At 34.9% G+C, this 22,898-nt stretch overlaps 1 protein-coding gene across 2 annotated transcripts in view; it reads left to right on the top strand.

Annotated features, from left to right (window-relative positions):
* The window catches only part of UHRF2 (ubiquitin like with PHD and ring finger domains 2), an 81,134-nt gene that overhangs the window by 41,227 nt on the left and 17,009 nt on the right, over positions 1-22,898 (top strand). Inside the window, exons 5-9 of one of the 2 annotated variants that reach the window (XM_090274109.1) lie at positions 12,057-12,166; positions 14,466-14,652; positions 19,010-19,133; positions 19,438-19,545; positions 22,098-22,202. In XM_090274109.1, coding sequence (XP_090130235.1) covers positions 12,057-12,166; positions 14,466-14,652; positions 19,010-19,133; positions 19,438-19,545; positions 22,098-22,202 — 634 coding nt within the window. The remainder of the gene's footprint in view (positions 1-12,056; positions 12,167-14,465; positions 14,653-19,009; positions 19,134-19,437; positions 19,546-22,097; positions 22,203-22,898) is intronic. The other variant, XM_090274110.1, reaches the window with a different exon arrangement.

Raw genomic sequence — 22,898 nt, 5'->3', positions numbered from 1 at the left:
TTCCAGGAATGAAGTGCAGCGTGGTGACTGTGTTAACTATACTAAATTGTATATTTGAAAGTTGCTAAGAGTAGATCATAAAAATTCTGAACACAAGAAAAAAAAATGTAACTGTGAGTCATGGGTGTTAACTAAACTTTTTGTGGTAATCATTTGTCAATATACACATATATCAGATCATTGTGTTATATACCTTAAACTTATACAATGATATGTCAATTGTATCTCAATAAAACATAGAAGGGGAAGGGAGAAACTTTTCCCTACCCAGAGAACGTAAAGATATTCTCCATTCTGACCTTTAAAAGCTTGTGTTTTTGCCTTTCTCTAGGTCTTTAATCCACTGAAGTAGGTTTTTATGTACAGTGTGAGGTAAGGGTTTAACTTACCTTAACATACAGATAATCATTTACCATTTATTGAAAGCTCACTTTTCCCTCATTGATATTAAATATCACCTCATAACAAGTATCTTTATATTTGATACATCCATCTGGTCACTATTCTATAACAATGGTTTGTTTTGTGTATCCTTATATCAGTTCCATACTTCTCATAATATGACAGAGCAGATCTTCCTACCTTGTTCTTTAATGCTGTTTTCTTAGTTCTTTGTACTTTCATTTGACTTTTTGAATCATCTTGGTAATTTTCACATAAAAACCATTGAGAATTTGATAGGTATTACATTGAATCTAATCCATAATATGATTTCTCTTCATTTACTTAGGTCTTTATGTTTTTCTCATGTTTTTGTTAGCTTGAACCATATGAAATATGCTTTTGTAGGTTGAAATGTTTAAATATTGGCATTTATATGGTTCAATCTGATATAATTCTCTCCCGAGGATCTGATTTTAAATATTGTCTGTTATTTTTATTTAACCTTAGGTACCACTTGCTATTATAAATTCTATTTTATTTCATTTTTCTCTGTTACTAGTATACAAGTAACTTTTAATCTTGGATCCAGTAGCCTTACTAGATTTTTTTTAACTGATTTTGATTTACATGTATATTGTTTTGAAATTTTTTTAATTATAATTATCTGTGAATTATGACATTTTTGTTTCGTCCCTTTGATTGCTTCCTCTTTATTCATCGGCTGCTCTTTAGTACATTGTTGAAAGGAGGTATGGATAGCTTGCATTTTTCCCCCCTGATCTTCATGAAAAAGCTTTCAAAATTTCATGAATAACTATGTTTGATACAGGTATATTGTAGGTATGCTTTCCTGGGTTTGTTTGACAATATTTTGTATAGGATTTTTGCATTTGTGTTAATGAGTAAAATTTGCATGTTAATTTTTCTATGTAGTGGTCCTTTATAAATTATGTTGGTTTTATAAAATAATTTGGTTGAATGATATTTTTCTGTTTTATAGAGAGTTTTGTGTCCTTTCCCTGAGTAGTTGGTAGAACTTCTCAATAAAGTCCTGGGGCTGAGTTTTCTTTGTGAAAAGATATTTTTATGATTCATTCCATTTCTGTAATGATCACAGGACTGTTCAGATTTTCTCTCTCTTCTTAAAGTAGAATTTAATTTTTTAGAAATTCATTTGTTTTATTTACCTTTTAATTAATTTTTTTTTTTTTTTTTTTTTTTAAGCAAAGCAAATCCACTTTGTTTACAATGATCAGTTGGTGACACATAGATCTTTGGGCTTTTTATGGTCTTGTTGACAGATACCTGGGCAGGGGCCCAATTGTCTGTCTGTCTTTCTTTTTCTTTCTTTCTTTTTTTGTAGTTTCATCTTTTAATGTGTACAGTCTTACTTATTCTTCAATTTAGTATGTGACTCTTTAATCTCACCAGAGGTTTATTCGTTTCATTAAACTTTTGCAAAGAACTAACTTTCAGCTTTGATCCTCTATTGTACTGAAGGTGCAAAGGAAGAAGCAAGTAGGGAATATATTTAATATGCCTTGGAGATTCGATGAGGGAACTTGGAGTTAAAGTTCATGATTTCTTTTTTGTTTTTAGTTTGTGAGTACCTAAAAGTAAATATGCTTAAACTATCTAATTCTAGTTATCAAATTCTATTTTACCTTTCATTTTGTTTCTATTTTAGCTTTAAAGAGAGTTCAAAACAGAAGTTTACAGTTTAAATTTAGTTTTGAAAACACTTCACTTACTATTATAATGTATGTTGTAGTTAATATCACATGAAGTCATACTAGTTTATATATCCATAAGTAAAATTTGAATCCTGTAGCAAGAAAATAATTTATTTAACCTTATACCGTGGGTGTCCTCATTTTCAGTGTCCTTTTTATAGTTTTTTAATTACTAAATTTTATCCATGTTTGCTTATCATGAAATCTCTTCAGTGATATTCTTATTGAATATACCATTCTTACAGGGCACAAAGTTGGTTTCTATATCAAGTTATAAATCAAAGTTCGCTATATTCCAACAATTTTGGCCTTCTTGTATTGCTTAATCATATAAACATGCCCCTGCTTCAGAGCCTTTGCATTTGCTGTTTCCTCTGCCTGGTTTTCCCCACACACATTCATTTGGCTTGCTCTGTCTCTTGTTTCAGTTCTTTGTTCAAATATCACTTGAAAAGAGGCTTTTCTTGATCACACTATGTAAAATCATATACACATACCCGGTATAAGGTTACTTGAATTTTCCCTTACTCTTGACTTATTTTTCTTTGTAGTATTGATTATCGTGACATTTATTTTTCTTGCCCTGCTTTGTGTTGGTTTGCTATTATTGCTGCAACAAATTACCACAAACCTGGTAACTTAAACAGTAACACATTTTATAAGTGTAGGTCAGAGTTTTATATGAGTTTAATTGGAATAAAATCAAAGAGTCAGCAGGGATGTGTTCCTTTTGGAGACTCTTAACAAGAATTCTTTTCCTTGCCTTATCCATATATTAGGGGCCTTCTAATTTCTTGGCCTATGGCCTGCTTCCTCCATTTTCAAAGCCAACAATGTTGTGTATCTCTCAGAGTATCTCTTCCTTCTTCTACTTTTAAGGTTAACCCCTATGATTACATTGGGCTTACCTGGACAATGCTATTTCAAGGTTATTAACTTATCATGTCTGCAAAGTCACTTTGTCATGTAAGGTAACATACTCATAGGTTCCTGGATTTAGGATATGTACATCTTTGAAGTCTATTATTCAGCCTGTCTTACCACTGGAATAGTTAATACCTGATTTTTGTTTGCTGCTGTGTGTCAGGCCTTGTTCTAGACACTAGTTTCAACAGGTATTCAGTAACTATAATATTAAATAGAATCTGAGATTAATGGTTTTTCATATTTTAGCATTTCTGAAAATTAGATGTATCTTAAAATTTCTATTGGACTAACTGAAATGGGGATCTTTCAGAGATTTGAATTTGTCTCTGCTAGTCATCGTGGAGTGCCATCTACTTGAAGTTAAATTCTCTGAGCTTTTATAGACCACACAGGTAGTGTGAATTCATATCTGCTAACATGCATGAATCATACCTTGTGGTTCAGTTCTCAGGGGACGCTTTCTCCTTATACTCAGTAGAAATATTGAAACAGGCATATTTATTTTCTGTTTTATAGTAAGGTAATAAGGTATAGTAAAGGTAATTTATTTCCCATTTATTTTTAACTGTGAGAGAAGCTGTTTGGTTTTCTAGCTTTATTTGAGGGTCCTTCATCTCAGGCTTGTTGCTTTTCTGGGATTTTATAAAATAATATAATATATCTCATAGTTGTTGTCTTCTGTTTTGTGTCCCATCTTTAGTTGAGGGTTCTTAGACTGCCCCTATTGCAGGCCAGTTTCTTTTTTGGTAGTACATAAAATAATGTTTTACAATTGTTGGTTTTTTAGATTCAGTGAAATACAGTATTTCTTGAAGGAATGAATTGACTGTTTACACATTTTGGTTATGATCCATGACTTTATCAATATTATGTAGAGGAAATGGCTAAGGTGAGCCTTCAACTAAAATAATAGATAAATGAGTAAAGAAGTGAGTTTAGTTTAAGAGCTTTCTTTTTTTGTGTGTGACATTTATTGAAGCACTTAAATACATGGAAGGTTTCTGTGGGTAGGATGAAATAGCTGGCAGTAGATCATCATTCTTATCTAAAATTACTAGATTAGCCAGATCAAATATACTTATCTGTTTGAAGGCAGCATAGAGGCAAGGAGAACTACTGGGACTGTAACTGAAGAATCTTAGAAGGCACTTGGCTTTTGTACTTGTTTTTTGCCCTGGGGACTCGCTAGTTATGGATGCAGTGCAATCCTAGTTTTGCATGGGGGCAGTGTAGAGACAGAAGTCAAAGCTTTTAGCAGATAATTTAGGTGCCTTGGTTAAAAACCAGATGTCTAAGGCAAACAAGTGGACCATAAGTCCTACGAAGACTATAAACCAGCCTTGCCTCACCATAGTTGCTGATCAAAATTTTAAACCACCACAGTACATATCTCTTCAGCAGAAGGAGAGTTGACCTTTTCTTTTTTTAAGAATATTTTGTTGATTATGCTATTGCAGTTGTCCCTTTTTTTCCCCTTTGCCCTCCTCCGCCCAATGACCCGCTTCCCTCCAGCAATCTGCCCTCCCCGCTTAGTTCATGTCCATGGGTCATGCATGTAAGATCTTTGACGTCTCCATTTCCTATGCTATTCTTAACTTCCCTCTGTCTATTTTAATCCTACCAATTATGCGTCTTAATCCCTGCACCATTTCCTCATTGTCCCCTTCCCCCTTCCAGCTAATAGCACTCCAAATGATCTCCATATCTATGATTCCATTCCTGTTCTGGTTGTTTGCTTTGTTCGTTTTTAGATTCAATTGTTGATAGTTGTGAGTTTGTTGACTTTTTAATGTTCATGGCTTTGATCTTTTTCTTAAGTAAAGTCCCTTTAACATTTCATATAATAATGAGTTGGTGATGATGAACTCCTTTAGTTTTACGTTGTCTGGGAAGCACTTTATCTGCCCTTCCATTCTAAATGATAGCTTTGCTGGATAGAGTAATCTTGGTTGTAGGTTTTTGCTTTTCATCACTTTGAATACTTCTTACCAGCCTCTTCTTGCCTGCAAAGTTTCTTTCGAGAAACCCACTAATAGTCTTATGGGAACTCCTTTGTAGGTAACTCTTCTTTTCTCTGGCTCCTTTTAAGATTCTCTGTCTTTATCCTTTGGCATTTTAATTATGGTGTACCTTGATGTGGTCCTCTTTAGGTCCAACTTGTTTGGGACTCTGTGCTTCGTGGACTTGTATGTCTATCTCCTTCACCAAATTAGGGCAGTTTTCTTTCATTATTTTTTCAAATACGTTTTCAATTTCTTGCTTTCCTCTTCTTCTGGTATCCATATGATTCAGATGTTGGCACGTTTGGAGGTACCCCGGAGGATCCTAAGCTTCTCCTTATTTTTTTGAATTATTGTTTCTTCTTTTCATTCTGGTTGAATGTTTATCTCTTCCTATGTTTCAAATCATTGGTTTGAATCCCAGCTTCCTTCCCTTCTCTGTTGGTTTCCTGTGGATTATTCTTTACTTCACTTAGTGTAACCTTCATTTCTACCTTTATTTTATTGCCATATCAAGTAGTTCTCTGAGCATCCTTATCACCAGAGTTTTGAACTCTGCATCTGATAGGATGGCTATCTCTGTTTCGATTAGTTCTTTTTCTGGGCTTTTGTTCTGTTCTTGATTTGGGCCATATTACTTTGTCTTCTCCATTTAGTGCCCCACCCACACCGCCTGTGTTTGTTTCTGTGTATTAGGTAGAGCTTCTTTTACTCCCTGTCTTAGTAGTGTGGCCTCTGTAGAAAAGGCACCTGTAAATTGTGTGGGGCGAAACCTTAGCTAATTGCCCGGGTGGGGCAACCTGCTTCACCTTTTTGTGGCTGTGTGAGGTGGGCTTGGAGAGGGGACAGTGCCACTGCCTGGCTTCTGGCGGTTAGCCCAGTACATGCCCTATTTCCAGTCACTTCACTCCCTTCCCGTTTGTGACTAGCACCCTTCCAGATGCTGCCCCAGTATTGAATCCCAGAGTGGGTAAGTTTGCCTACGTTCTAAGACCACACTGGCCCTTTAGGCAGCGAAAATCCAGCAGTTTCTTCCACCAGCCCAACCCCCCCCACTGGTTTTTCCAGCCAGAGGTAACAGTCTGTCTTCCCCGTACTGGAACCCTGTGCTGTGCAGTCTGGCCTGGGGCTGGGATTGCTCTTTCCCAAGGTATTCCTCTTGTCCATTCCACGACCGCTGCCTTTCCGCACCATACTACCTCTCCTCCCATCTCCGCGACTCCACTCCTATTTGTCTGGATGAATGTGTCTTCTTTAAAACCTTTGTTGTCAGACTTCCATACAGCGTGATTTTCTGACGGTTCTGAGTGTTACTAGTTTTGAGATCTGGTGGTAATTCTATGGTTATGTGAGGAGGCGAATCGTGTCTACCTACGCCTCCGTCTTGACCATAAGATCTGGACCTTCTTTATGGAAAGATGACATCTGAAGCCTCCAGTGTTTTATGTACACTTGTCTACCATGGAGCCAAAAATACTGTGCTATCAAAAGACAGGGCCATATAATCCAAAACCAGAGAAGAAAAAGCAACTATAGAAATAGACTTACAGATGATCTTGATAAATCAATTATCAGATAGGGACTTTAAAGTAATTGTGATTAAAGTGCTCAAGAAAATAGATGAAAAGATGGAGAATTTCAGCTGAGAATTGGAATCTGTAAAATAACCAAATGGAGATTCTAGAACTGAAATATATAGTATCTGAGACTAAGACTCATTAGATTGGCTTAAAGCAGATAAGATACAGCAGCAGATAGGATTAGTGAACTAAAAGGTAAGTTAGTGAAAAATATTCAATTTAAAACATGGAAAAACTATTGGAAAACAATGGGGAATAAACTTGGACATATGTAACTTGGTGAAAAGGTATGTATTACATTTATTTATAGATCCCAAAAAAGAGAGTAGGGTGAAAACAATACAGTTATGCCTTGGTACTTGTCAATTTCAGAACTCATCAAACCTGGTACTTGTCCCATTTTGATGAGAAAAAATGTTTCAGCACTTGGCACTTGCTTGCCACTCCTAGGAACAAATTAACGATGAGTACCAAAGTACCACTGTATTTGAAAATAGCTAAAATTTTCCAAAATTGAAAAAGATAATCTGCCCTTAGAAATATGTTTTTAATTAAAATATCCTACAATAATTAGCCAAAATACAGACATTATCAAACCAAACCTGAGAGAATTCAATGCTAACATACCTGCACAAAAAGAAATATGATACTTTAAAAGGACCTCTTTAAGGAGAAGATATCAGCTAGAAGCATGGGAATGCAGAAAGGAATTAAGAACGAAGGAAGGGTAATGATATGAGTGAAGTACAAATAAGACTATTCAAAACAATAATCGTGAAGTTTAAAATATGTGTAGAAGAAAATGCATGACAACCATACAAAAGATAGAGTTGGGTAAGTGAAACTGAGGTCCTGGCATGATACTGAAATAGTGAAAGTAAAACTTAAAATATTAGGTTGGCCAAAACGTTTGTTTTTTTCTGTAAGATGGCTCTAGTAGCGCTTAGCTGTCTTTAACTTCATTCGAAACAATTTTGTTAGATTGTATTGACAGCTGTCATGTCAATGTGCATTAAAAAAAAATTTATCAAAATTGGCGAATTTTTGTGTAGCCATTTTAATATTGCAGGTGGAAGAAAATAAGCAACATTTATGGCATATGCTTCTATTATTTCCAGAAAGGTAAAAACGCAGCTGAAATGCAAGTAAAGATTTGTGCAGTGTATGGAGAAGGTGCTGTGATGATCAAACATGTCAAAGTGGTTTGTGAAGTTTCATGCTGCAGATTTCTCAATGGATGATGCTCTACTGTTGAGACATTAATTGAGAACAATCAACATTAATACCACATGGGAGATAGGGGACATACTCAGAATACCAAATCACTAGTTACTGGTGAAAATGAAAAATGTATCTTTTTATTTTATGGAAAAAACCATATGACTTTTTGGCCAACCCAGTAGTTTGATTATCTGTCAGTTTTGCATGGTACAATCTTTAAGAACCACTAAAAATTAATAAAATGTTGGCAAATGAAGAGTCAAAAATGAATGATAAATATTAGAAAAATCCAAAAGAAGGCAGTTAAAAAAAGTAAAAGAAATGAAAAGGTAGATAAAATAGAAAACATATAGTCTAAAGGTAGAAAGGAACTCAAATATACCAGCCATTATATTAACTATATGAATTAAATATTATAATGAAAGACAAAAATCAGCAGACCACATTAAAACAAGAACAAAACCCATGTGCAGCTTGCAAGGAAGACTTTATGACATTAGAAGTTGAAAATAGAAGAAGGAGCAAATTCTAGGAAGATGACAACAGCAAGATTTTTAATTTCTCTAGATGTCCTTATGAAAACATAGAGCAACTAAAATATCTAATCCAAAAACTCATGGACAGCTGTTTTGGGTGATACAGCACTCAGCACAAACACCTAAATAGCTGGTGGGATAAACAGCTGAAAGCTGGAAGATCTGTGTCGTTTCAGGGGCTGTGTAAGAGGAAGGAGAGGCTAACTACAGGATTCATGATGGACCCAAGAACTCTAAAATAATAAATTAACTCAGCAAGCAATTTTAAGAATAGCAGCTTGGTGGCCACCTTTCAAAATGACCCCAATAATTCCTGCTTCCTGATACTCACACCTTGTATAGTTCCCTCTCACATTTTACTAGGGTTGCTTTGTGTGACCAACAGAATATGGCAGAAGTGATTGCATAAAACTTCTGTGATTGGGTTATAAAAACATTGAAGCTTCCATTTTGGGCTCTCAGATCACTTCCTCTGGGGAAGCCCGCTGCTGTGTTGTGAGAATTCAGACAGCCTGTCGGTCTTTCCCCAGTTGAGCCTTTAGATGAGACTGCAACCCTGGTCAACAGCTTGACTGAAACCTCATGAAAGATCTTGAACCAGACCTACCCAGCTAAGCTGCTTCCAAATTCCTGATCCACAGAAACTGTAAGGTAATTTTTGTTTTATGCTGCTAGTTTTAGGGTGATTTGTTATGCAACGATAGGTAACTAATACATCAGCTGAAGCTAGAAGGGGTAGGCTTCCCAGTTTGGGTGAGTATGCAGTTTGCAGTGAGGTCTAAAGGGATTCAAGCTCTATGAACTCTGAAAATTAGCTATAGCTCCATTCCAGGACAAAGCTCCATATTGAGAAGAAACTATTGTGAATACAATTCAAATTGGAACAGGACAGGGACAATACAGACCAAGTAAAAAAGGATCCATTTAAAAATAGGGGAGGGGAATAGAGCCAGGAGATTTCAGAAAGTAAACTTCTGTAATGTGTTTTAAGATAATTTTTGAGGCATAATTTACAGCATATTAAATGAATATTAACGTGTATATACCCATGCCACGACTGTAATCCAGATACAGAACATTTTGATCACCCCAAAAAGTTCCCGTGGGCTCCATCAAAGTCACCATTGCCACCTTTAGCCTTGTCCCCAGACAACTACTGATGTGATTTATGTCTAATTAGATTTTAACTGTCATAGTGTTGAATGCTTCTCCAAAAAGCAACAACAAAAATAGTGAGCTCTGTGGAACTCTAGCTGTGAACTAGCAAAGCTAAGTGAAATTATACCCTCTAAAGTTTCAAGAAAATAAGAGAAGAAAAGCATTGATGTCAAACACCATACAAAATTAGAAGAAAGGAAAAAAATAAGGAACTAGGATAACACCCTTACAAAGAAAGCATTCCAGGAAGACATGAATCAAGAAAACACAAGCCAAGGATTTTAAGTCTAGCCAAACTGGCTGTTGGTATAAAGACTGGAGACAACTTACTGACTTGTAAGAACTAGGGGAGGCATCATTTTCCTGAACCCTTCCTGGGGAATCTTCAGAGCATTGAGATGACTAAAGAGAACTTGAAGTAGTGGTTATAAACATTAAAATATTGCTACATTTAGAACTAGGGCTAAAGGAGATATGGAAAGGAGAAAATACAGTGTGTGTGTAAGAGTTATATGATATGACACTAAATATAACTAAGACATGGGGGAAATGTTCAGAGAAATTTTTTTTTAAGTTTTAAAAATTTATTTTTAGAGAGAGGGCAAAGGAAGGAGAAGGAGAGGGAGAGAAACATTGATGTGATAGGGAAGCATCAACTGGTTCCCTCGTACAAGCCCCAGCTGGGGATAGAACCAGTGACCTTTTGCTTTGTGGGATCATGCCCAACCAACTGAGCCATGCTGGTCAGGGCTGTACAGAAAAATTTTAAAGCATTCTCAGAAATCACAATGACAACTGATGAGAGAATGTCTTGTGTGTACTTTGGGATAAAGCAAATAAGTATTTGTAGCATTCTAGTTTAGGCATCACTGGTGTCTTTTCTGATTGATGAAAAAGTAGAAACAGATCATTGTTTTTTAATAAGTAAATTCACTCTTTAGTCCTAAATTTGAACAGAAAGTTTTTATGAACTCTTGAGGTATGTGTATGTGTAGTTCTGTGCACTGAAAAAACCTAGAAATAGTGATCATTCCAATTGCAGTAAGCTTTTCTAGTGCCTAAATTATCTTGAAATACCATGTCTACCTAAAAGAAACCAGGCTTCCTTGGAGATAAGAATTCAGGCTGGAGGCAGAAAGTGTACAAGATGAACTTGGAGCATCTTGTGTTACAGGAAACAAGGAAGCCCACGAAGACTGGGGGGTTTTATCAGAAAAATTTGGGAGTCAACTGGAAGATCCCATTGGCTAGAGATGAGACAATTTGAACATTGATTAGGAATATAGCTACAGTGAATTGAAACACTTCAAATATGTGATTCCTAGTAAATATAGAAACTCATTGGTCACCTAAATAGGATGTTAGAGGAACTATTTATTTTTAAAGCTGCAAATAGTTTTGCCAAGAAATGAACCTGGATATGATTACACATTTAAAGCCAGGTCTGGACTTTTCTTTTTTTTTAACTTTTTTTAAAGGCCCAGACAGTGAATAGTTTAACCTTTGGTGGCCAGATGGTCTCTGTCAAAACTACTCCACTCTGCCATTGTAGCAGGAAATGAGCCATAGAGAATACATAAATGAGCAGGCATAGCTGTTTCAATAGAATTTTAATTACAAAATAGGCAGTGGGCCAAGTTTTTGACCTCTGCTTCAGATCCAACTACCAATTTACTGAAAATACGAACAATATAAAAAACTAAACTACACTTTGGGAAAGCAAATATCAAAATCGAGACTGAGAAACTATAGGACAAATGATGGTGGTTCTTCAACATATTGCAAGGGAGAAAGATCATATGGGAATTTATAGAGTCTTGGAAACAGACAAAAACTGTACATTTGTCTATACAGTTTTCTGCATTTGTGCATATTGGACATTAACAATTTTAAAAGAAAAGGTGAAGGATGGAAAATGTCATTAAGCAGAGACACAGACATTTCATAAGAAGATTTAAGAATCTTAAATCTGTATACACCCAGTGACATAGCTTCGAAAATACAAAGCAAAACTTGACAGATTAAAAGGAGAAATGTACATATCCACAGTCATAGCAGGAAACTTTGAAGAAGCTTATGCAAACAGGTATAGATTGTATCTATGAAAAATATTGCTTAGTGTTTGAAAGACTTCTTTTAAATTGTCATCTTTTTACCTAGAAACTCATTGCATTTATTGGAAGTAGGTTTCAGTCTTTCATTTTAATTGACAGTATCATTTTATCTAGTCTTTAAATTAAATTTACAAGATAGCTATCTCCTTACCAGATAATCTAAATAAAGTCTCTAAATTTTTTCCTAATATTACACTTCAAAGTTACACTTAACTTTGAATATTAACTGTACTTACTATTGGACTTTTTCTGTTGAAAACAATAATCAGAGAAATTGGAATAACTGTAATCCCAATTTGTAAACAGACAAAGTTTAGTGAGTTTTCACATTGAATTTTAATTATTACTTGCATATGGTTAGATTTTGCTGGCAGAAATTAACCTTTCTTCCTTTTTTAAACAGGGGTTCCGAAGGAAAAATAAATGATTGCCAGATAAAATTTGTAAATGAAATCTTCAAGATCGAGAAACCTGGGGCCCATCCTCTTTCATTGGCAGACGGAAAATTTTTAAGTATGGATATTTTTATGGGCTTAGACTACATACATTGTACATGATTGCTGTTTAATTGGTCAGGGAATAGCTTTGAGAGAGTATAAAACTTAGCCCATACAATTTTACTTTCAAGACACCAGTTTTGATATGTTTCATTTTGGTCTAATGGATTTTTCTCATGATAAAATTTGTTATGAAATATTTTATCATAGTAGCATTTTATTGCCATTTTCTTGCTGTTTTCTCTACTATAGCTTCTGTCCAAATAAAAATCCTGTTTTAGTAATTTTATAGCCATCCAAGATTAATTTTTACTAATGAGACTTACTTTTATACTTAGTAGAGCCTAAGAATAATAGTGCTGATTGATCCTTGAATTTCTGGGAAATAATAAGTGAGGTTTATATATAGCCCTACCTCTTCATTTTATGTATTTTACTTGCTTAATATCCTACATCTAGTTGGTGACAGAATTATGACTAGATTCTATGTTTTTTCATTCATGATTCAGTTCCTATTTTTCCAAATAGTGTCTCACACTCCAAATTCTGAATTTTTTGTGGAGAGCAATCCATTAACTTTATGCCACATGTCAATGTCTAGTATATTCTGGAAAAGAACTATTCAAGACAAAAGGGATCCTGCCTAACCTATTCTTACCACAATTGTGCAAGATTATAAAACAAGAATTATAACATCAATAAACAGACTTTCCTGTTACCAGTCTAGGCCATTCTCATTTTTTGAGGCAGCAATGCTAATATATCTACATTTGAATTAAGACCCTCAAGGCATACATTGTATGACTACTTGTATGATTATATCTTAGGAATAATGGTAACTTGATGAGTAAACCTATTTAATGTGACTTAGTCTTTCTCAGTAAAATTCAGTAGAAAACCAAGAATAACTAGGTTTTCCTCATATCTTTCTGTTTTCTCCCATTCAATATATCTGCATATATTTTTCATTCTCTGTCTAATGCTAATCACATAGCTACAATTTTGAACTTGTATGTTAAAGAAACTATTTCAGAGCCACAGCCAGACTTCCACTCTCCAAACCAAAAATCTAAACATGACTTTTAGGTTTGTCATATTTCTATTATTTATATGTTGTCACAGCTACTTTAGTAGAAATGAACAACAAAATTATCATCTTCATTAGCAAGAATAAGCAGTGATCAGTCAGAAAGTACTAAAATCAGTAGCCTTTTCTCTTCCTTCCTCCATCTCATTTGTCAGGTTCTTTTTCCCATTTCCTTTATATGCTAGATTAATCCTGATATGGTAAATTTCCTCACAAATGTACTGTGTACAATTTGTAAGAAATTCGGAATGTAGAACTGTATAAATTCAAATAATAGAGGACTCCCAGGAGATAATCATCCTAACAGCATAAGTCATTGTAGACACCTTCCTTTATCTATATAATTTATCTTTGTGTATTTAAATAATTTTGTTTTTTAAAAAATTACCCTCCAGTTTCTTTTTTGAATTTAATATACCTTGCTTTCTCTGTATAAATAGCTTTTGTAAATTTACCTGCATTTTTCATAAAAATCTTTCCACTGTCCTTCTATTGATTGACATTACTATAAGACTTTTTGTATACCTATGTACATTTTAAAATTTCAAGGGAACACTTTGTCAAAGGTGTTTAGATTTAGATGAGGAGGAGGGCAATAAATTGTACTTGTTAACTTACAGAGTTCTGAACCAATTGACAAGTAAGATGAAAATGAACTGAATTAGAAATGCCACTTATATTACTAGTAAAGAGAATATTGGGGGCATCCCCTGTATGGGAACTAAAATGGGCTTGCTGACTCCTAACAACCCTCCCTCTCCCTCTCCTAGTTCAGCCCACCCAAAGAAAGTTTTGGATCTGCAGGACAGATGGTACTTAATAATTCCATTTATTAAGTAATTAGGTCCAAACCACTTTGTTTGACAAAGTATTGTATTTCCCTTGAAATTTTAAGGTATCTTACAGTGCCCCAATGAGTTTACCACATTGGTGCACATTTGAGGAACCATGAGTCTAGTCAATATGAACTTTAAAATCTTAAGACAAAAGTTCATTATCCTCATGGTTGAATGTAACTAGACTTATTACTGGCACATGCCTGGGCCCCATTCCTGAAATTTTGATTCATAAGCCTAGAATGAGCCTCAGGCACTTGAAGTTTCGTACTTGATGGTTTCTTTCTCTTCATTAAAAAAACTCTGTGATATTTTCATAGGTTTTTCTTTAGAAGATTTATAGATATAAAAATGATTTTAAGAGTAGGCTTGCTATATTTTGTTCTTAATAGGGAAAAATGACCCTGAATGTGACTTATGCAGTGGAGACCCAGACAAGAAATGTCAGTCTTGCTCCTGTCATATATGTGGTGGAAAACAGGACCCCAACATGCAGCTTCTGTGTGATGAATGTAACATGGCCTATCATATTTACTGTCTGAATCCACCTTTGGAAAAGGTCCCTGAAGAGGAATACTGGTATGATTATTAGGGTATTTTTGTTGTTGCTATGATAAAAATTGAATGTGAAATAGGTGTTTGAACCACCAAACATAGATTTCTAAAGATACATAATATATACTAGAGGACTTCACATTTTATAGTCCATGGTTATTTGACATTGATACCTTTATTCAGTTATTACCACAGCTTCTGACTTGGTCTCTAGCTCCATATTTAATCCCTCCTGTCTCTTCTCCAGTACAGAGTCTATGTCCTTTCAAAAATGCAAATCTGATTGTTACTCCTTTGCTTCAGAGGCTTTATGTTGCCTTACAGGGTCCTGCACAAATATATTTTAGTTGATTTCTCCAGCTGTATCTCTTACCACTTCCCCCTTCCATTCCCCCAAATATTCTGTGCTCTAGCCAGTTTATAATAGGGCTTTTTAATTTTTTATTTATTGATTTTAGAGAGCAAGGAAAGAGAAGAGAGACAGACATTGATTTGTGTTTACACTTATTTGTACATTCATCAGTTACTTCTTGTATGTTCCCTGACCATAGATTAAACCCACAACCTTGGCATATTGGGACGATGCTCTAACTAACTGACCTACCTGGCCAAGGTTACTCAAGCCAGATTAAATATCTTGTAGCTCTTTAAGTCATTTTCTTTCTCTCCTCTGGGCTTTTACATATGACAGGTTTTCTCCTTGGAAATATTTTCCTCTTTGCTACGTCAGGATGATACTCATTCTTCAAGTTTTTTACTTAAATATGACTTCATTTGGGGAGCCTCTGTGCATGGTTTCCCAATTATTTAGATGTATCTATCATGTTCTATAATAGTACTTAATAGTTATTAAGCACTTAAATGCTAGATACTAACAAAGTGCTTTATATGGATTATTGTATCAATATTTAATCCTATGAGGTTAATAAGTAGAACTAGGCACCAAGGTCAAATATACTTGACAAAATACTTCTTCTATTGAGTAAGTTACAAAAAGTAATAATTAGAAAGGAGACTGGGGAAAATGTGCCCAAAGTTATAATGAACTTTTTAATGTCATACTGTATTAAGTTTTTTCTTTTTAAACTATGGGCCATGTTGCTAGTCTGAAGGGTTTTTCACTTGGAAGGACGACATACCCAGAAATATTAACATCACAATGGGGTAGCTGGTATCATTGTAAAGAACAGATTGTTCTTCATCTCTTTGGTGCATGCCCCACTCTCCCCACCTTTAGAAAGGTTTTTATTGTATTATAACAGTGTGTAGCAGTGATAGAAGAAAGGTAGGGATGTAACTTCTTTTTTCACCCCTACTTTGCATGGTCATATCCTGAATTTTTTCATCACCGGTAACTATACAGTATTCCCTCACTTATCGTGGGTATTACATTCCAGACACCCCAGTGAAGTAGGAACCTTACATTTATTCTACACTCTTAAACCTACGTAACTTTAACAACATATGTATATAGTACTGCAAAATCCCACAATACAGTGAGGCCGCGATATAGAGAGGGACTGCTGTATTTCCTTTGAAGTCTCATATTTTTCATTTGTTTCCATGGGTGATATGTGCCTGCTTCTCTAAAATGCAAGGCCATCTACTTCTCTCACAATTCCATATTCTTTGCCTTTTCAGGGACTTTACTTCTACAGTGAATTCCTCTCCCTGATTGCCATTACTGGATTGTTCTCAATATCCTAGAATCTTGTTGAGTTTTCAAAATGGACAGACACACAACTCTCCCTTCATCCCATTCCTCCTACCAGCTACCTATTCCATTTCTCTGCTCTTTTCATGGTAAAGCTTCTCAAAAGCATTCTTCACCAATTAGGTTTTTTTTTCTCTCTTCCCATTCATACTTCAGCACTCCAACCTGACTTTTTTGCCCATCACTCCATTGGTCAGGCTCACACATTCCATTGCTACACTCAATGGTGACTCAGTCCTCTCCTTACTGTACTGCTCAGCTGCTGACTGTTTTTATGGATTGTATGATATTATATGATATAATTTTTCTCCTTCTTCAATTTCCTTCTTAATCTCTTGTTGTTCTTCTCTCACCTACCAGATTTCAGAGTTTCTGAAAGCACTGCTCTTTTTCTGTCTTCATGCTTGCTTCCTAGATGACCTCATCCAGTCTTGAGACTTTATATACCAACCTAATGGTTCTGAGCTTAATACATTCAAATCTAATCTCCCCTGAGCTTTATATTCCTACATTCAACTTGCCTGACATCACAAAATTAGTGAGTCCAAAATTAGTGAGGGAATCTTTGATTCTCTTTACCAGCCCCTGCTTGTACACTCTACATCCAATAATATATGAGTATATGTTGTCAGTTCTCTATACTCTTTCTTCTCACCCCCCAATTCAAACCATCATCTCTTCCCTGAACTGCATAATAAATGCCTAACTAGTCTCCTTGCTTTCACATTGCTAACCAGCTTCCTTTCCCACATAGCAGCAGGGTGAGCTTACAAATTTCTAAATCAAGTTACTCAGCTGTTAAAACCCCCTAATATCTTCCTTTTGCACTTAGAATAAAATCTAAGCCCTTACCATCTATGACCTAACCCCCCCTACCTACTCTTAACCTCATCACTTATCCATTGTATTTACTGAACTTAAGCTCTACCCACCGTAATGTTCTTTAAAGCATATCATTCCTTCCTTTCCTTTCCTCAGGACCTTTACACTTCATGTCTTTTTGCCTGAAATGCCTTTTCTGGCTTCTTATCACTGACTCCTGTGGTCTCAGCTGGAATACCACCCCAGAAGCTTTAACTATCTAAAGACACATAGCATTTCTCATCACTCTTAGCACACCCAGAACATTTTCTGAAATTGTTTCATTGTATGTACTAGTTTTCATAACTACTCTGTACAGGGATGTTAATCACAAATATTTATCCCCAGCATCAAAATAGTGCCTGGCATCAGGTCCTGAAGAAACCTGATGAAGGAATAGATCCCAGGGATGACTTTAGGATTATATAGTTAGAAGTCTGTCTTAGATTGCTCTATGGAATCCTCTACATTCATATCAAAGTTTTTCACTTCACCTGTAGTTCCTTAACCTAAATCTTTTCCACCTCTCCAAATCATGTTGTCTGGATATTTAACCTCTTAACTTATTTTCTTATCAGGCAGAGATGCCTGTTTTGACTATTAGGTCTTTGATAAAATTATCGTTATGAATGTTAGGTAAAATACTGTTTTAAATTGATTTTTGGAAGCTTTCCTCATTTCCTGAGTAGGGGAGATTTCACTAGATAAAATTATACTTAATTTTGCCTTGAGTTGGTGTTTGTATCTCACTGCCTAACTAATTCTCTCAGAATCAGGCACTAAATTGTTTACATTTTTCTTTTGTGTAGCACTAAACAAGGTATCATGTAATTAGGCTGTTAAAATTATCTAGTTGGGCATGGGTGTCTTCTTTGTTCTATAGGCCAAATGGAATGGATAATTATGAAATGGAAAGTATAGACAAAAATTTTAAATTAATGGGGGAAGTGGCCAGCCAATCTTTGTTAAGATAATCCATTCATTGGTGACACAGAATAGCCCATTTCATTCTGTAGCTACCACTTATACTTTGCTTTTTAGAAATGATTTAAGTCCACTTATAATGATATACAGGCATACCTCATTTTATTGTTCTTCACAGATGTTTTGTTTTTTACAAATTGAAGGCAAGACACTCTACCAGCAGACTATAACTTGCTTTATTACAATACTCACTTTATTGTGGTAGTCTGGAAACAGACCCACAGTATCTCCAAGGTATGCCTGTACAGGTTATAGCAGTGCAGCCAACTACAAAAAAGCTATAGGACAAACAAGTATAGGCAATTAAAATTGAGCTAGGGATAAGGCTAATATAAATAAACATCCTTAAGAACTTGTTATAATAGACTGTATTTCTCATTTTGAGAATTCTAATAACCACTTTCGATGAGATGTGCATGAGTTGCATAGTTCAGTGTTTAGTCTAGAATAATCTATTCTTGCTCCTTTTGTTTTAATGATATGAACATCAAATGATTAATTCTCATTTTCAGGGTTAGTGACAAGATTATGGTACCATTTGAATTAGACAGTTGTGTCTGGCTTTTGAACTAAATTTGAGAATTTATGATATTAAAATCTTGAGTTCTCTAAAAGAGTAACAACATTTTTTGTGTTATTATTTTGTTGTTTTGACCAGCCTAACCATGTAAATATTTTTAAAATTTTAATGCTTAAGTGCCACCTGAAGCTCTGTAGCATACATTAATTACAACATCTTAAAATTTGTTTTACCCTAGAAAGGTCATTATTCTGTTATTGGCTTTAATATGGTATTATCAGAATTTTTTTTTCCTTTTAAAGGTATTGTCCTTCCTGTAAAACTGATTCCAGTGAAGTTGTAAAGGCTGGTGAAAGACTTAAGATGAGTAAAAAGAAAGCAAAGATGCCATCAGCTAGTACTGAAAGCCGGAGAGACTGGGGCAGGGTAAAGAAAAAAGTCCCCTTTTCTTCCTAGTTATAATGTTTATAATAACTGTAATGCAAGTTACAATGTTTTAACGACAATAGTAATATGGTATAAATGCCACTTTAAGTATCAGAAATATTAACAAAATAACTGTTGTTTAATGCTATTGTTAATTTAAAATTGTTAAAATTGTTAACTGAATAATAAATTATTATATATTGTTCATCATATAAACAGGTTTCTTTTTTATTCACATATGGTATCTAAGGGCTTTAAGATGTAACATAATTGATTACATAACAGCTTGTTCTGTGACTTTTAGGGAATGGCCTGTGTTGGTCGCACTAGAGAATGTACTATTGTTCCTTCGAATCATTATGGACCTATTCCTGGGATTCCTGTTGGATCAACTTGGAGATTTAGAGTTCAGGTATTTTTTAAATTGGCTTAGTTGAAAGGGTAGAATTGGTTGTAGTTCATGTTTTCGCAAATATCAGTGTCTATTGATTATAAATGGACTAACCTAGATAGTGTCACATGGTATTCGTTTAGAATGAAAGATTTTCTGTTACAATGGGTTGGCTCTTCCCTGAAGCTTGACAGATAGAGGAACATGCATCATGAAATAGGCATCAGCTATGCCTTTTCACAATTTTGTTTTATTCTTTTGTTACTGTTACGGTAGTTAATATTATTGGTAAGCTTTCTAAAAAAATTTTTGGCAAGAATTTAATGTTTGCTATATATATATATATATATATATAGTCACATATGTGATAAATTCTCATCTAATGTCATTGAACTACAAGAAAGCATACTTCAGGTGTTTTCTTTGAGGCTTACACTTCTGAATGATTGTTAAGATGTTGGTCAGAGGAGCTGCCAGATAATCCTAGGATAAAATTACTTCTTTTTTTCCCCTTGAAGAAGGCTCTATTGTATTTATTCCCGATTTCTTCTTTAGAAAGGTAATTTTATCATTATGGAAAACTTAACGTGGGGGAGAAAATCTTAGGTAGAGCATTTTGCAATTAGAGGAGTTCGAACTTAAAGAGTAGAACGGTAACATTTTAAAATTAAAATAGTGTAATAGCTCAAAAAGTTAAATACTAGTATATGGCATATTTTAAAAACCCACCCTTTTTTGTCCACATCTTCTGTTCATCAGAGACAACCACTTGAACATTTTAGGTGTTTTCTTCCGCATTTACCTCCTTACTTCTAAATAATGTATTCATACTGCTTTTGTCTTCATATATTAGTTTTATAAACTTCCTTTTATAGAAGGTGAACAATTTAGTTTAACACACTCTGTACTCCCATTCTTGCAAAATAAAATAATTTTGGCTAAATCACTATTCACGGTTTTATGTTGTTATGACTTTGAATCTTTAAATACAGTAAAAATACTGTAAATAAATACAACATAATAAAATATAAATGCAGTAAAAAATACACTTGTATTTTAAACTGTCTCTTTTGTTTGCTTTATTTTTTTGTTTAGGTATCACTAATTCAGTCCCAAATTCGAAAAGTCCCAATAATGCAGTGTAAGATGATTTTGAGGTTGTTGACCTGAGCAACTGGAAAAATGGATTTGCCATTTAGGAAGTGGGGAAGATTTAAAATAGATTTATTTTTTTCAGGGTTGGTGAGGTTGGGAATCAAGTGGTCTTCTCTTCTGAAGTACCTGGTGTTTCCAAGGACTAAATCCATGTTCTGTTGCCCTTGCTAGCTTCTTATGGGCTTCCAATGTGCCTTCTTCCCTATCCCACTATTCAGACTTGGATTTTAGCTTCTTTTTCTCTGCTAAGAACAATTGTATGTTTTGGTTTCTGTTTTTCTTTTTTGTTTTTTTTTTAGTTTTTAAAAATTATTTATATTTAGAGGGGACGGGAGGGAGAAAGAGAGGGAGAAAAACATCTATTGGTTTCCTCTTGCACACGCCCTGGCTGGAAATGAACCCCCAGCCTAGGCATGTGCCATGTCTTGGAATCAAATCGGCGACCTTTTGCTTTATGAGATGATGTCCTACCAACTGAGCCACACCTGTCAGGGCTAACAGTTGTACATTAAGCAGATGAATTACAGTACTTAAGGAGTTTGAAGTACAAAAAAAAGTGACACTTGTTTCAATGAGCCAGATTTGAAGGTACATGGAAAAAATAATAGGCCATTGAAGGGAGTAAAATAGCATGAGTAAACTAAGAAAATGGGTAACATGTTTAACATTAAGTAGTTTTGGTTGAAACAGAGGCTCCATGAAGGAGAAGCTGGAGATAGGAGATAGGAGCCAGATTGAGAGAGGATAATGTGTAATACTTAGCTTGGGCTCTATAGAGTGAGTATCAGACCATTTAATATATTTTAAGCAGTTGAAAACTAAAAGCAGATTCCTTCTTTAAAGGATCATTCTGTTTGTAATGTAGAATGGGTTTGAAGGAACAAAATTGGAGGCGGTGAAAGAGAGTCTAGTTTAAGCATTAATGACTCAAACTAACATTATAGCAGTGGAAGGAGAAAAAGATGAATGTGGGAGATCGGGTCAGTAGTATTTGTGACCAAATAAATGGGTTTGGACAATAAAGGAGAAGAATGAGGCTAACATGACTCTTGCCTACCTGATGTGGCTAGGAACAGTGCCATCATCAAAGACGAGACATAACAAGGGAAGAGACCTGTAGCACTGATAGTAAATTCTTGTTTACCCAGATTGAGCTGTTATTAGCAATAGACATAAGATGATTATTTGTTATTTTGAAACGCAGAATTCTAAGCCTGAGCACTTTTTAAGAGTCATCAGCTTAGTATCTAATGGCTATGTAGTTGGGGAGAAGTAAGGTCAATGAACAAAAGATAGAACTCTGGGCAACATGTGGTTCTTAGTTGGAGGCTTTTAGGGTCCAATGGAATATGTGAAAGCATTTTATAAACATTACCTAACTGTTTAAACGTATTTTGAGACTCTCATTTATTTTATAGGTGAGCGAAGCTGGTGTACATAGGCCACATGTTGGTGGAATTCATGGTCGAAGTAATGATGGGGCTTATTCTCTTGTCCTGGCTGGTGGATTTGCAGATGAAGTAGTAAGTCATGATACAACTTTGTACTTTAGAACCTGTTTTGATTATTCAGTAAAATACAGAAGTTTTGTCTAGGGTATATCAAATCCTCTCTCTTTTTAGTGTAATGTTTATGTTGAAGTAGCCAGTTCTCTATAAGTTACAAGGTAAATCACTTGGCAATATTTAATCTTTGTGTGTATTGTTTTTGATTTACATATATGTGATAACTGATTATTGCAATGAAAATACATTTCTCTGTAGAGCTCATTTTTTGAAGTTAAACTTATAGTTAGGGGATAATTTTAGATTAACATGTAACATTAGAAACAGTACAGAGGTTTATGTGCCCTTTATTTGTCTTCCCTCAGTGGCACATTTTACAAAATTATAAAACAGTATCACAACCAGCATGTTGACATAATACATTCAGGACACTGAACACTTATTTTCCTTGCCACAGGAATCCCTCATGTTGCCCCTTTATAGCCACATATACTGTATCCACTCTCCCAACCCCTTCTTAACCCCTGACACCCACTAATCCATTCCCCATTTCTAGACATTTTGTCACTTCAAAAATCTTTATAAGTGGAATTATATAGTATATAACTTTCAGAAATTCTTTTTTTGCTCAGCATAATTCTCAGATCATGGGATATAACACTAAGTTCATTGCTTTTTATTGCTGAGTAGTCCATGGTATAGGTGTACTGCAGT

Source organism: Furipterus horrens, unplaced genomic scaffold, assembly GCF_987537825.1.
Source record: "Furipterus horrens unplaced genomic scaffold, mFurHor1.1.pri manual_scaffold_4, whole genome shotgun sequence".
In the NCBI taxonomy this organism is placed as follows: domain Eukaryota; kingdom Metazoa; phylum Chordata; class Mammalia; order Chiroptera; family Furipteridae; genus Furipterus; species Furipterus horrens.
Note: the sequence above shows the minus strand (reverse complement) of the source record. Positions and strands in the feature narration are given on the sequence as shown.